The sequence below is a fragment of the Perognathus longimembris genome, chromosome 20 (genome assembly GCF_023159225.1).
Source record: "Perognathus longimembris pacificus isolate PPM17 chromosome 20, ASM2315922v1, whole genome shotgun sequence".
Classification (NCBI taxonomy): Eukaryota; Metazoa; Chordata; class Mammalia; order Rodentia; family Heteromyidae; genus Perognathus; species Perognathus longimembris.
In genome coordinates, this window is record NC_063180.1 from 9,241,713 (window position 1) to 9,256,543 (window position 14,831).

Sequence of the window (14,831 nt, forward strand, 5' to 3'; positions counted from 1 at the left end):
TCTTGGCCAGTCCTGGGGCTTGGACTCAGGGCCTGAGCACTGTCCCTGGCTTCTTTTTTGCTCAAGGCTAGCACTCTGTAACTTGAGCCACAGCACCACTTCTGGCCATTTTCTTTATATGTGGTGCTGGGGAATTGAACCCAGGGCCTCATGTACACGAGGCAAGCACTCTTGCCACTAGGCCATATGCCCAGCCCAGGCTATACCTTCTTGATGACAGGGTTTTCCTGGTGCACAACCTTTCCTACAGCACTTCTTTGGTATAGTGGAACTTCACTAGTTCAGAAGGTAAAAGCTCATCTCTGTCCTTCCGGCTCTTCTCAGTGTTTACTCTTCTTCTGCTCACATGTGCTTAGAAGGAACTTCAGTGAATTTTTCACAAATAAACATCAAATAAGGGAACATGATTATCAGTGACCAGCCTTTAAGACTGCTCCACTCTTTGAAAATGAAATTTACTAGACTTTCTTACTTTCTTCTGGTGGTACAAACATTTTCTTTCCTCTCCCTTCTAGTGTCTGTTTTCTTCCAAACCTAAAATAATGAGATGTGTGTAGTTAGTGACACAGATTAAGTATCAGAGCAGGTATAATATTCTTAGCAAATGTCCTAAAGATGGCATCTCCCGTTGTCAGATACGATTGTCCTTCAGAATATAGTATCTATCTATATCAACTGCATCTCCTAACCATAACCAGGTAGTATTTCAGTTGACATTTGGATGATAATCCTGGATTGGGAAGATTAATATAGTCAAAATGGAAGATTACCTAAGGCTATCTACAAATTCAATGCAATACCCATTAATATCCCAACACCATTTTTTAATGAAATAGAGGAAACAATCCAGAAATTCAAATGGAACAATGAAAGACCCTGAATAGCAAAAACAATCCTAAGAAGAAAGAACAGTGCTGGAGGAATTACAATACCAAACTTCAAGCTGTATTATAAAGCTATAGTAATAAAAACAGATTGGTATTGGCACAAAAACAGGCCTGAGACCAATGGAACAGAAATGAAGACCCAGAAATGAACCCACAGAACTTTGCCTACTTAATCTTTGATAAAGGAGCTAAAAAAAATAGTATAGAAGAAAGATAGCCTTTTTAACAAATGGTGCTGTCAAAAGTGGTTCAACACCTGCAACAAACTAAAACTAGATCCTTATATATCCCTCTGCACCCAAATCAAGTCCAAAGGGATCAAAGACTTTGAAATAAAAACAGATACCCTGAAAACACTACATGAAGGAGTAGGAGAAACACTTGGGCTCCTTGGCACAGGACAAAACTTCCTTAAAAAGGCCCAGAAATGCTACAAATCAAAGAAAGAATGGACAAATGGGACTGCATCAAACTGCAGAGCTTCTGCAGGACATAGAACATAGCTTGCAAGATAAACAGAAAGCCCACAGATTGGGAAAAGATCTTTACCGGCCATGCAATGGACAAAGGCTTCATATCTAAAATATATGCAGAACTAAAAACATTACATTCCTGCAAAACAAAACCACAAAGAACCAATAGCCCCCTCAACAATTGGGCTAAAGACTTGTAAAGAGACTTCTCTGATGAGGAAATGAGAATGGCCAAGAGACAGATAAAAAAGTGCTCTATATCACTGGCCATAAAAGAAATGCAAATCAAAACAACATTGAGATTCCATCTCACCCCTGTAACAATGCCCATTGTCAAGAAAACTAACAATAATAAATGTTGGAGTGGATGTGGCCAAAAGGGAACCCTACTTCATTGTTGGTGGGAATGTAAACTGGTTCAGCCACTCTGGAAAGTGGTATAGAGATTTCTCAGAAGGCTAAACATAGAGCTCCCCTATGACCCAGCAGCCCCACTTTTGGGCATCTACCCAAAAGACCACAAACAAGAACACATTAAAGTCACCAGCACAACAATGTTCATTGCAGCCCAATTTGTCATAGCTAAAATATGGAACCAACTCAGATGCCCCCCAGTAGACGGATGGATCAGGAAAATGTGGTACATATACATAATGGAATTTTATGCCTCTGTCAGAAAGAATGACATTGCCCCATTCATAAGGAAATGGAAGAATTTGGAAAAAAATATACTAAGTGAAGTGAGCCAGATCCAAAGAAACATGGACTCTATGGTCTCCCTTATAGGGAATAATTAGCACAGGTTTAGGCTAGTCAAAGCAGAGGATCACAAGAGCCTAATTGCTATGCCCATATGAACTCATAAGATGATGTTAAGTGAAATGAACTCCACATTTTGGAATCAAGTGTGTTATACCACTATTGTAATTACTTTCAACATGCCATGTGAAATTGTAGCTTCTATTATTGGTGATCTTCTTGTAACCCCTTCCTGTGGTTGTACCCGCATTATCACTGTATCTCATCTGAGTACACTGGGTACTGTATATACTGGTATTAGAACTAGGGAAGTGAAAGGGATTATCAAAATTGAGAGACAAAGGATAAAAAGACAAACGACTCCAAAAGCAATACTTGCAAAACCATTTTGTGTAAACCAACTGAACAACTCATGGGAGGAGAGGGAAAGGGCGAGGGGGGAGATGGGAATGAGGGAGGAGGTAACAAACAGTACAAGAAATGTACCCCAGGCCTAACGTATGAAATTGTAACCTCTCTGTACATCACTTTGACAATAAATAAGAAAAAAAACCCATCTATGTTGTTGACTTGCTTTGTCCAAGAGCAAGGACAAGACTGTGTCAGGGTGAGAAGTGTCATAAATATCTGTTGAAGTGATGGATGAGAGGCAGGAAAGAATGAAAAAAGTGTCAATAAATGAATAAAAGTGTCCGTCCATGTTTTGAGTAGTCTATTTCGTAGAATGATGCAAGAAGAAACATCACTTAAATGAGAACATGTACAAAGTATATCTCGAAGTCAACTTTACTTTATCAGAGAATATGATGGGGAGGAGGAAAGGAGATGTAACTTCACATTGGCTTGCTCTAATGGTCTGTTGCTTGCACTCTGAAATCATTCTGAACAATCACATTGCAGTATAGTTTTCCAAATTCTGGATGTTCTAAATCATATTTTGTTAGAAATACCTAGCAAAACTTTATGGCATTCTAGAAAAACAGGAATACTGGGTTTTTATTTCAATATTGAATGTCTGTAAAATGTGCTAAAATACATAAAATTGCAGTCTGTTTGAAGTATGGATTTCTGTTATAAAACAAAGCAACTTATGATTTCATATTCTTAATTCACCTCCTACTGGGAGAGTGCAAGGACTTGGCTGATCAAACTATCTCACAGTGACAATTTCTACTGTAGACCTGCCAGGCTGTCAGCCAGTGTGAACTCATCCATCACAGAACAGCTTATCCATGAGTGAAAAGGAATCACTCTCAGGCGGATGTCTCTTTCACAGGCATTTCATTAAAAATTGTAACTTTTCAAGAACGTTTCTTAAAAGTTGCAAATGTAGGATAATTTCACTTAGTGTAAGCAGGAATTCTCTAACTCAGAGTTGTCTCTGCCTTTGACAAAGCATGTTAACACACAAGTTGAAGTTAATTAGAGTAGTCAGAAGGGTTCCTGCTGAGGCAGTCAGTGCCTTTTTGTATAAAGACTCTCTTTGAATTTTTCTTCAGGCTTTCTGTGGCTTTGCCATTGTTATCTCCATTATTTAAGTTTTCTCATTGTTGTTGCTTCTACATTTGGCAATCCTATCTACCCAGGTGGGTGAGATCTAGAAGACTATGGTTTGAAGTCAATCCAGGCAGAAAATGTCATGAAACTCCATCACAAATTGACCAGCATAAAGCAGGGTAGATGGCATGGCTCAAGTAGTAGACCACTAGACATGAGCAAACAAGCTGAGCAATCAAGAGATCCTGATTCCCAACCCTAGGAGTGCAAAAAAATAGTTTCTGACACAAAACAGCATTGATATGGTTCATAGACGTAGCACTGTGTAAAAGAAATTGGACACATACAAAAAGATGGTGCACAATTCCATGTATATGAAGGTCTCAAAGGGCACAAATAATCTATGATGGTAGAAGTATGAATAATAGCTATCTTTTAGGGGAAGAGTATCAACTGAGATGGGCCATAAGGGTGAATGCTGTCAATGTACTGTATCTTGATTTGATGGTGAATTAATATAAAAATTTGCATTTTTTTTCATTTTACTAGATGTAAGTTAGAATGGGAGAATATTTTTGCCAGGTATACCTCAGACAATGGCCTAATACATAACTTAATAAATTAGATCCTCAAATCCCAACAATCCAATTAATAAATGGGATAATGAGCTAAAGAGAGTCTTCTCAGTAGTAAAAATAGACAACAGACACATGGAGAAATGCACTACATCTCTGGCCATGAAGAAACTACAAATTAAAATAACATCACCCCAGTTAGAATGGCCATTATCAAAAAGACTAACAATAACTTTCTGGCAAGGATGTGACCAAAAGAGAACTCTACTACACTGTGGATGGGAATGTAAACTCGTTCAACCTCTTTGGAAAGCAGTATGAATTGAAGATTCCTCAAAAACTTAAACATAGAACTACCTTATGACCCCCAAATTCTACTTCTAGGCATTTACCCAAAAGATTACAAACCAGGATACAGTAAAACTACCAGCACAATCTTGTTTATTCCAACACTATTCAAAATAGCTAAAGTATAAAATCTGCCCAGATGCCTCTCAATGGATGAATGGATCAAGATAATGTGAAATACGTACACAGTGAAATTTTACTCATCCATTAGAAAAATTGTGTTGTATCATTTGTAAAAAAATGTAAATAGTTGGAAAATGTATGTTCAATGAAGTAAGTCAGACTCAGAGAGACAAAAGATGCATGTTGAGAATTTCTTTGTGTTCCTCGTTACCATAATGACTAGTGTGAACTGACAGACAGCTGTCCTGCATAGAAACTGCTCTCTGGGCCTTCCCTAATGCTACATTCTGACCCATGGATATTGTTAGGTTTTTAAAGTAGGTAGCCAGTAAAGGAGAATGCCATGCAGTATTCAGGCAGGAAAGAAAAGTTTATTACCAAACTGCTGGCCTGTGGCCGAGTGATCCATGGCCTAAGAGAAGGGACAAAAGGCGTGACCCCCACCCAACCCTGCTGGGACAAGGGGTCTGGCCAGGTGGATTAGGATGTGACCTCAGGGAAAGGGGAGGTAACTGCCTCCAGGTCTGCTGGTTACCCAGGTAACTGTGTGGAGACTTAACGAAGTGGGGGGCATCTACATGGAGCCTTCCAGGGATGGAACTTACATTCCAGCCTTTTAATAGTTATGAAAAAGGACAAAGACTGGCTGCTTCCTGCTGGCAAGGGGTGTCAACCTTAGGGGTAAAAGGCAGAAATGTGGCCCCTCCAGGAGACGGCAAGCAGCTGGGTCCCTTGGTGGTAGATGCCAGTCCTTGAATAAAGCCTGGAAGAAGTCTCATAAGGCAGGGGCTGGACAAAAAAAAAAAGTTAAGGCAAAAGGAAAGGTTTAGGGCACAAAATTAAAAATTGGATGACTTGGCTAGTTCTTAGACTCAGGTATGGACATTAGATGGATAAGCTACTATCTCTTGATCCCCCGGCTCTGATTAATTTTTTTTTTTTTTTTGGCCAGTCCTGGGCCTTGGACTCAGGGCCTAAGCACTGTCCCTGGCTTCTTCCCGCTCAAGGCTAGCACTCTGCCACTTGGCGGCTCTGATTAATTTTGAAAGGGAGCAATAAAGTGATTTTATTTAGGATGTGATATCATTCTTCTCTTACTGTACTCCATGATCTTTGTTCCCTGAATTGGATGAGTCCAAGGGGTCTAGGTGCTGTTGCTGGATTGCTTGCCCCCATTGGCATTCACAGGGTTTGAACTCGACCTGGGCACTGTCCCTGAGCACTTCTGCTCCAGGTTAGTATTCTACCACTTGAACCACAGCTGTACTTCCAGCATTTTGCTGGTTAGAGATAAGTCTCTTCAGCCATGCTTCCTGCCTGGCTCTATGCTGGTTAGTTGGGAGATGGAGTTTGAGAGAGATTTTCTGCCTGGGCTGGCTTCAACCTGCAATCCTAGGTGTCTTTGTCACAAAAGCCATTTGCTATTTCCAATTAAAGCAACAAGGAGACCAAGGGCATTAGAACTTACCTGTACCTTGTCAAGAATTGACCAACAGCTCCCTCTCCCTCTCCCTCTCCCTCTCCCTCTCCCTCTCCCTCTCCCTCTCCCTCTCCCTCTCCCTCTCCCTCTCCCTCTCCCTCTGCCCCTCCCCGCACCCTGGCTCCCATATCCAGGCTCCGCACGTCCCAGCTCCCAAGCCCCGGGCTCCCACGTCCCGGACTCTGCGTCCCGGGCTCCACGTCTCGGCTTCACATCCCGGCACCCCGGCTCGTGCGCCCAGGCTCCGCGTCCCGGGTGGCTGTGCCCACAGGACATCTGAGGAGCAAATGCAGGTCTTGAGGATGTTGCATCTGCGCCCGGCCTGCCCAGGCCTGAGCACTGTACTGCCCTCCCTGTTTCTGGGTGTCTCCCCCTGGAAAATTCTGGCAGGTACCAGCTTATACTCCACCTCTTTCTCTGAAGCAGACTTTCCACGGGTCTTGATTACAGGAGGTCTGGGCCATCTGGGAATGGGGCTCGCCAACCTCCTCAGGAGACAATTTGGGAAGGACAATGTGATTTTATCGGACATAAAGAAACCCCCTGCTCAGGTCTTCCAGAGTGGCCCATCTGACATCTTGGACTTCGTGAGATCGTGGTCAACAATCACATCACCTGGCTGTTGCACTACAGTGCCTTGCTTAGCGCTGTGGGAGAAGCCAATGTGTCCCTGGCCAGAGCTATGAATATAACTGGATTGCATAACATTCTAGAAGTGGCAGCCAGAACACAATCTATGATTGTTTGTGCCCAGTACAATTGGGGCATTTGGACCTACCTCTCCCTGGAACCCAACCCCAGACCTCTGAATTCAGAGACCCAGGACCATCTATGGTGTGTCCAAGGTGAACGGGAGATCATGGGAGAATATTATCATTACTGGTATGGCCTAGATTTCCGGTGTCTGCGATACCCTGGTATTATTTCAGCCGATTTCCAACCTGGAGGAGGAACGAGGGACCACGCAGTTCAGATTTTCCATGCTGCCACAAAGAGTGGCAAGTTTGAATGTAACAAATGAGGAAGTTCTTTCACCCAGAAGTCAGACGGACCTTCATGTTCATCAGAGAACACACAGGAGAGAAACCTTATGAATGCAACAAATGTAGACAGACCTTGGTATGGATAATAGAATTCACACAGGTGAGAAACCTTGTAACTATAGAAAGTCTTTCAACAAAATTCACACTTTAGCAGGCCTAAGAGAATTCACACATGTGAGAAATGTTAGGAATGTAATAGATGTGGAATGTCTTTCACCTGGAAGAAAACTCAGTTTGCATTGGAGAACACAAACAGGATAAAAGCCTTGTGAGTGTAAATCCTTTTTAAAAAAAGAACTCTTAAAACAGGCTCAGATTGTGTGGTGAGCAGCAACCAGAGTAGAGAGAGCTAACAAAGAATATTGTTCATAAAGTTTACTTGCACATATGAAAAAAAAGTTTTACTCTATAGTCTAAGCTGTTTATGAATTCAAAATCCTCTTGTCTCTGCCTCCTGAGTGCTATGATTACAGGCATGTGCTACCACATCTATCTTTAAGCAAACTGTATTTCTTAAAACATACATTAGCATTATCTTGCAGTAAATTCAGATTTATAGATAAAACTGAATCTTGGAGTATATCTGAACATTTTCAACATTATATCAAAAAAAAACTTCCACTTGGATATTAAGGTTAAATCACCAGGTACAAACAAGACATGAGGGAGAAAAAAACGAAAAAATATAATTTCTCCAAAATCCAACTACTCCACATTTCCAAAAACATCATTAAAAAGCAGGGCTAGAAGCATGTCTCAAGTGGTAGAGAGTCAACAGAGCAAGCAAAATGAGTATGAGGCTCTAAGTTCAAATGCCAGTATATATGCACACATATATAGTATATACCACACTATTCACAATATTGAAACTACAGAATCATCTTAGGTCTCCATCCACTGATGAATCAACAAATAAAATGGGTTATATATGAAAGACCCCTACCCAGGTCCCAGATTGATAAAAGTCGGTAAGGCCAGGCAGAAAGCAAAGGGCAAGAAAGCGTGAGTCAACACCAACACCTGGTCGGGGTTCTGGGAATTCAAGACCATAAAAATAGCCAGTTCCAGGAACCGAAACTAGGCGGTTTCAAGATTGTGCCAAACAGATAAGTTCAAAATAAGTTTTTCGAGAACCAAGGGTTGCAAAAACAGGAAAACGAAAAGTCATTCAGGCTCACCAACGTGGACCAATCAGAGTCATGTAACCCTGTTCCTTGCCTTATTTGGACTGACCAATCCCTATCCCTGTAACCTTGCTGTCAGCTTCTGTAAGCCCGCTTCCGCGACTTCCCCCCATAAAAACCCCTAGGCATCGAGCTCTGGCGCGCCACCTCCCTGCGAGGACTTGGACGCCCGGGTACCCGTAACTCGCAATAAACCTCTTGCTGTTGCAGCCCTCGTGTGTCTCGTTGATCTCTGGGGGTCTCCTCAGATAGAAAGACAGCCCACCGCTTGGGGGTCTTTCATCTGGGGGCTCGTCCGGGATCGGAGACCCCCACCCAGGGACCACCGACCCACCGACGGGAGGTAAGCTGGCCAGCGATCGCACTTGTCTGTGTCTTTGTTTTGGTGTTCTGCGCTTGCGTTTGCTTTGTTCTTGTACTAGTTAGCTAACTAGATTTGTATTGGGCGGCTCCGTGGAGGAGTTGACGAACTCATACTCCCGACCGCAGCCCTGGGAGACGTCCCAGTGGTCTTTGGAGGCCACCCTGGCCCATTTGTCCTCCGTAGCCTGGAAAAGAGTCAGTCCCTTTGGGGCTGCCCCGGTGACCGAGGGCTACGTGATTTGTGAGGGAGACGAGAGATCCGGACTCTCACGAACACAGTCTCCATTTGAACTTTCCCTTTCGGTTTTCAGCCGAAGCCGCGCCGCGAAAATCTGTTTCATCTTTGTCTCTGTAGTTTTTGTGTTGTCTGTCCTAGGACTCTGTGTTTTTGAAATAATGGGTCAATCTGTTACCACCCCCTTAAGTTTGACTTTACAGCATTGGTCAGAGGTTCGGAAGATCGCCAGTAATCTCTCTCTCGAGGTCCACAAGCGACCTTGGATCACGTATTGCTCCTCAGAGTGGCCCACCTTTGACTTAAGTTGGCCCAGAGATGGGTCCTTTAATTCAATTCTTATTTTACAGGTCAAGGCACGGATCATGATTCCCGGCCCACGCGGGCACCCAGACCAAGTTCCCTATATTCTTACTTGGGAAGCCTTAATGTCTGACCCCCCTCCATGGGTTAGGCCCTTTGTTTTATTTCCCCCAACACACCCTCTTACACCCTCCGCTCCCCCTTCCCATTCATCCCTTTTCCCCGCCGTCACCAAGTCTCCCTTAACCGCAGAAGACCCTAAGGCAAAAGCCCCCAAGGTCCTGCCCCCTGGGGACGACCTCCTCCTGGACCTGATGACTGAGGACTCTCGGTTACCTCAGCCCCCACCATACCCGGCGGAAACTGGCTCTAGGGAGGACGTGCAGCGGCCCGATCCTTCCCCTATTGCCACTAGAACTAGGGTAAGGAGGGACGGTAATTTACCCCCTGCGGATTCCACTACCCAGGCTTTTCCCTTAAGAGCAGGGGCTACCGGACAACTTCAGTATTGGCCTTTTTCCGCCTCAGACTTGTATAACTGGAAGAACAACAATCCTCCTTTCTCAAAAGACCCCGCCATGCTAACTGCCTTGATTGAGTCCATACTTGTTACCCATCAGCCTACCTGGGATGATTGTCAGCAACTGCTACAGGTTCTCCTGACTACTGAAGAGAGGCAGAGAGTCCTCCTGGAAGCTCGGAAAAATGTTCGCGGGGCAGATGGGCGGCCGACACAGCTGCCAAATGAGATTAATGCTGCTTTTCCCTTAGAGAGACCAGACTGGGATTTCACCACTGTGGAAGGTAGGAACCACCTAATCCTTTATCGCCAGTTGCTTATGGCGGGTCTCCATGGGGCAGCTAGGCGCCCCACAAATTTGGCTCAGGTGAAACAGGTTATTCAGAAATCTGAGGAAACTCCTTCTGCCTTCTTAGAGAGACTAAAGGAGGCTTATCGAATATACACTCCCTATGATCCTGAGGACCCAGGACAGGCAACTAACGTTTCCATGTCTTTCATTTGGCAATCTGCTCCGGATATTAGAAAGAAATTAGAAAGACTGGAAAACTTAAGGGAAAGTTCTCTACAGGATCTACTCAAGGAGGCGGAAAAGATATTTAATAAAAGAGAGACAGTGGAGGAGAGAGATGAGAGGCTAAAAAGAGAGGCAGAGGAACGTGATCGAAGAAAGAGTAGGGACCTTAGTAAACTCATGGCCACCTTAGTGACAGGAAAGAGACAGGATAGACAGGAGGGAGAACGAAGGGGAACCCCCCGAGTGGAAAAAGACCAATGTGCCTATTGCAAAGAAAGAGGGCACTGGGCAAAAGACTGCCCGAAGAACCCCCGGGGTCCTCGGCCTCGACCTAAAACATCTCTCTTGACCCTGGATGATTAGGGAAGTCGGGGTCAGGAGCCCCCCCCTGAACCCAGGATAACTCTAGATGTAGGGGGGCAACCGGTCACCTTCCTAGTTGATACAGGAGCCCAACATTCCGTCCTGAACCGTGACCCAGGACCTCTCAGCGACAAGTCGGCATGGGTCCAGGGAGCCACCGGAGGACGGCGATATCGATGGACTACTGATCGAAGAGTCCACTTGGCTACCGGTAAGGTGACTCATTCTTTTCTTCATGTTCCTGACTGTCCATACCCCCTATTGGGAAGAGATTTGCTCCAGAAATTGAGAGCCCAAATCCATTTTGAGGAGTCTGGGGTGCGTGTAGCTGGCCCCAAAAATCAACCCCTGCAAGTGTTAACTTTGAGTCTGGAAGAAGAATACAGACTGTATGAAAATAACAAAAGAAAAGAACTCTCCCTTAACCTAGAATGGCTAAATGATTACCCCCAAGCATGGGCAGAGACGGGAGGCATGGGATTGGCCAGACGACAAGCTCCACTGGTTATAGCTTTAAAAGCAAATACCACACCTGTCTCGATTAAACAATACCCAATGTCACAGGAAGCAAGAATAGGAATTAAACCTCACATAAAAAGGCTTCTGGACCAGGGGATTTTAAAACCTTGCCAGTCCCCATGGAACACCCCCCTGCTCCCTGTCAAAAAGCCTGGGACAGGAGACTATAGACCGGTCCAAGACTTACGAGAAGTTAACAAGCGGGTAGAAGATATACATCCCACGGTGCCCAACCCGTACAACCTGTTAAGCGGACTGTCACCAGCCTATTGTTGGTATACAGTTTTGGACTTGAAGGATGCCTTCTTTTGCCTAAGGCTCCACCCAGACAGCCAGCCTATTTTTGCCTTCGAATGGAAAGATCCTGAATTGGGAATTTCAGGGCAATTAACCTGGACTAGACTCCCCCAGGGGTTTAAAAATAGCCCTACCCTGTTTGATGAGGCCCTACATCGAGACCTGGCAGATTTTCGGGTCCAGCATCCCGCCTTGATGCTACTCCAGTATGTCGATGATTTGTTGCTAGCCGCGACATCTGAACGGGAATGTAGGGAAGGAACCAGAGACTTACTACATGCCCTCGGGACCCTAGGGTATCGAGCCTCCGCTAAAAAGGCCCAGATTTGCCAACAACAGGTGACTTACCTGGGCTATTTAATTAAGAAGGGAGAAAGGTGGCTGACGGATGCAAGAAAAGAGACAGTCATGAACATACCCGAGCCCCAAAACTCCCGGCAGCTAAGGGAATTTTTGGGAACCGCCGGGTTTTGCAGGCTGTGGATACCAGGCTTTGCCGAAATGGCCAGCCCCCTGTACCCCCTCACCAAACAGGGTACCATGTTTGCCTGGGGAGAAGAACAACAGAAGGCCTTCCAGAACATTAAAAAGGCTCTCCTAACAGCCCCAGCCCTAGGACTCCCAGACTTGACTAAGCCCTTCGATTTGTATGTAGCAGAGAGCAAAGGACATGCGAAGGGAGTATTAACTCAAAAATTGGGGCCTTGGAGGCGGCCGGTGGCCTACCTCTCCAAGAAATTGGACCCAGTGGCCTCAGGATGGCCACCCTGTCTCAGGATGGTGGCTGCCATTGCCGTCCTGGTTAAGGACGCCAGCAAGTTGACTTTCGGGCAATCCCTGACCATTCTGGCCCCGCACGCAGTGGAGGCACTAATTAGGCAGCCGCCAGATCGCTGGCTGTCCAATGCCCGAATGACTCATTATCAAACTATGCTCCTGGACACAGATCGGGTCCGGTTTGGGCCCGTCATGACCATCAATCCCGCCACGCTACTTCCCTCGGCGGATGAGGAAGCAGTTCCCCATGATTGCCTTGAGATTTTAGCAGAAGTGCACGGGACCCGCTCCGACCTGACTGACCAACCGCTCCAGGACGCTGACTTTACTTGGTATACTGATGGGAGCAGCCTGGTGCTAAATGGGGAACGGAAGGCGGGAGCAGCCGTAACCACCGAGACTGAGGTAATCTGGGCAGAGACCCTTCCGCCAGGGACCTCAGCACAAAGGGCAGAGCTGATTGCCCTCACCCAGGCACTCAAAATGGCAAGCGGGAAAAGACTCAATGTATATACAGATAGCCGGTATGCCTTTGCCACTGCCCACATTCACGGGGAAATATATAGTCGACGAGGGCTTTTGACTTCCGAAGGAAAGGAAGTTAAGAACAAAAGAGAAATTTTGGCCCTGTTGCACGCATTATTCTTACCCCGTAAGCTCAGCATCATGCACTGCCCGGGACACCAGAAGGGAGACAGTCCTATTGCCCGGGGCAACAGGATGGCTGACGAGACAGCTCGAAGGGCAGCTGTGATCTCGGTCCCTCCATATCCAGTCTCCAACAAGGAGGCGCGGACGCAGTGGCTCGAATGGCAGAGTGCTAGCATTGAACCCGAAGGCCAGACAAAGCCTATAGCAATGTGCCTTCAGTCTAATGCAGGTCAGAAAGGAGCAGACTTAGGACCATTTGTATACCCTAAAAAAGATGAAGAGCTCCTAACAAACCTAGGGGCCCGAAAAGACGACAAAAGAAAAATATGGATCCTTGACAATAAGACTGTATTGCCCAGGAATTTCGCCCAGCAAGTAATTGAACAAGTACACCAGCTAACACACTTAAGCCCCAGAAAGATAAAAGCCCTCCTTGATCGAGACGAAAGATTTATTTATTTTTTGGGCAAGGAAGACATCTTGCAAAGAATATATGACAGGTGTCGTGCATGTGCCATGGTAAATGCTGGGAAGATAAAATCGGGATTAGGAAATGTCCGAATGAGGGGGCATCGCCCTGGAGTCCATTGGGAAGTTGACTTTACTGAAATCAAACCCGGGCTCTACGGATATCAGTATTTGCTGGTGTTTGTCGATACTTTTTCCGGTTGGGTGGAAGCCTTCCCCACAAAGCAAGAAACTGCCAAAGTAGTCAGCAAGAAACTACTGGAAGAAATTTTTCCCAGGTATGGCATGCCTAAATTTCTGGGGTCGGACAATGGGCCAGCCTTCGTCTCCCAGGTAAACCAGCAGGTGGCCATGTTACTGGGGATTAATTGGAAGTTACATTGCTCATACAGACCCCAAAGTTCAGGGCAGGTAGAGAGAATGAATAGAACCATTAAGGAGACTTTAACTAAATTAACGCTTGCAGCTGGCTCAAAGGACTGGGTACTCCTACTCCCTCTTGCCCTTTACCGGGCTCGAAATACCCCTGGACCCCACGGACTTACCCCCTTTGAAATTCTCTACGGGGCACCCCCTCCCTGTGTTAGTTTTTATAGTTCTGATGTCTCCACTTTTGCTAACAGCCAAAATCTTCAAGCCCACTTGCAGGCCTTACAGACCGTCCAGAGAGAGGTCTGGGAGCCACTCGCTGCCGCCTATAAGGAACAGCTGGAGAGACCTGTGGTGCCACATCAGTTCCAGATCGGAGACTCGGTGTGGGTCCGGCGACATCAGACCAAGAACTTGGAACCTCGCTGGAAAGGCCCCTATACCGTACTCTTGACCACTCCAACCGCCTTAAAGGTAGACGGCATAGCTGCTTGGATTCACGCGTCTCACGTCAAACCTGCTTCTGCTGAAGAAACGATCCCGGAATGGCGAGTCCAACGCACTCAAAACCCACTAAAGATAAGACTAATCAAGGGGGGGCCTTCCTCATAGTCCTCTTTGGAATCATCCCTTTAGGAGGGACAAGCCCCTACCAAGTCCTTAATGTGACTTGGACTTTAATTAATCTTGACTCAGGGAAGGAGTATGCTCTGGCTCAAGGAAAACATGCCTTAAATACCTGGTTTCCCCGGTTAACCTTTGACATGTGTGAGGTAGCAGGAGAGGAATGGAAAAGGAAATGGCTGCCTCAATGCGGAGAAAAAGGAGATGTTTGGTATACATGCCCCGAGGAAGGGCGGGGAGAGGAATGTGGAGGGGCAGGGGATTTCTTTTGCGCCTCCTGGGACTGTGTAACCTCCATGCCCTTGCCCTTGTGGGCAGGGTGGAAATCAAAGAAAAGAGATCTGGTTAGATTCTTTAAAGGAAGCAGGTCAAACTCCCAAGTTCAAGTAAATTTCACCCCAGAGGGTGAAAAGGCTTCCGGGTGGGAGAAGGGAAAAACATGGGGCCTCCGAGTAT

At 45.7% G+C, this 14,831-nt stretch overlaps 1 protein-coding gene and 1 pseudogene across 1 annotated transcript; both read left to right on the forward strand.

The window, feature by feature from the left end:
- The first annotated feature begins 2,340 nt into the window (after positions 1-2,340).
- On the forward strand, positions 2,341-7,163 carry LOC125338907 (annotated as a pseudogene).
- A 1,937-nt stretch (positions 7,164-9,100) lies between these two features.
- LOC125338908 lies at positions 9,101-14,363 on the forward strand. Its single transcript, XM_048329946.1, is given in 2 exon segments — positions 9,101-13,080; positions 13,213-14,363. Coding segments are annotated over 2 exon segments (5,103 nt in total). The 5' UTR covers positions 9,101-9,128.
- Positions 14,364-14,831: the final 468 nt, after the last annotated feature.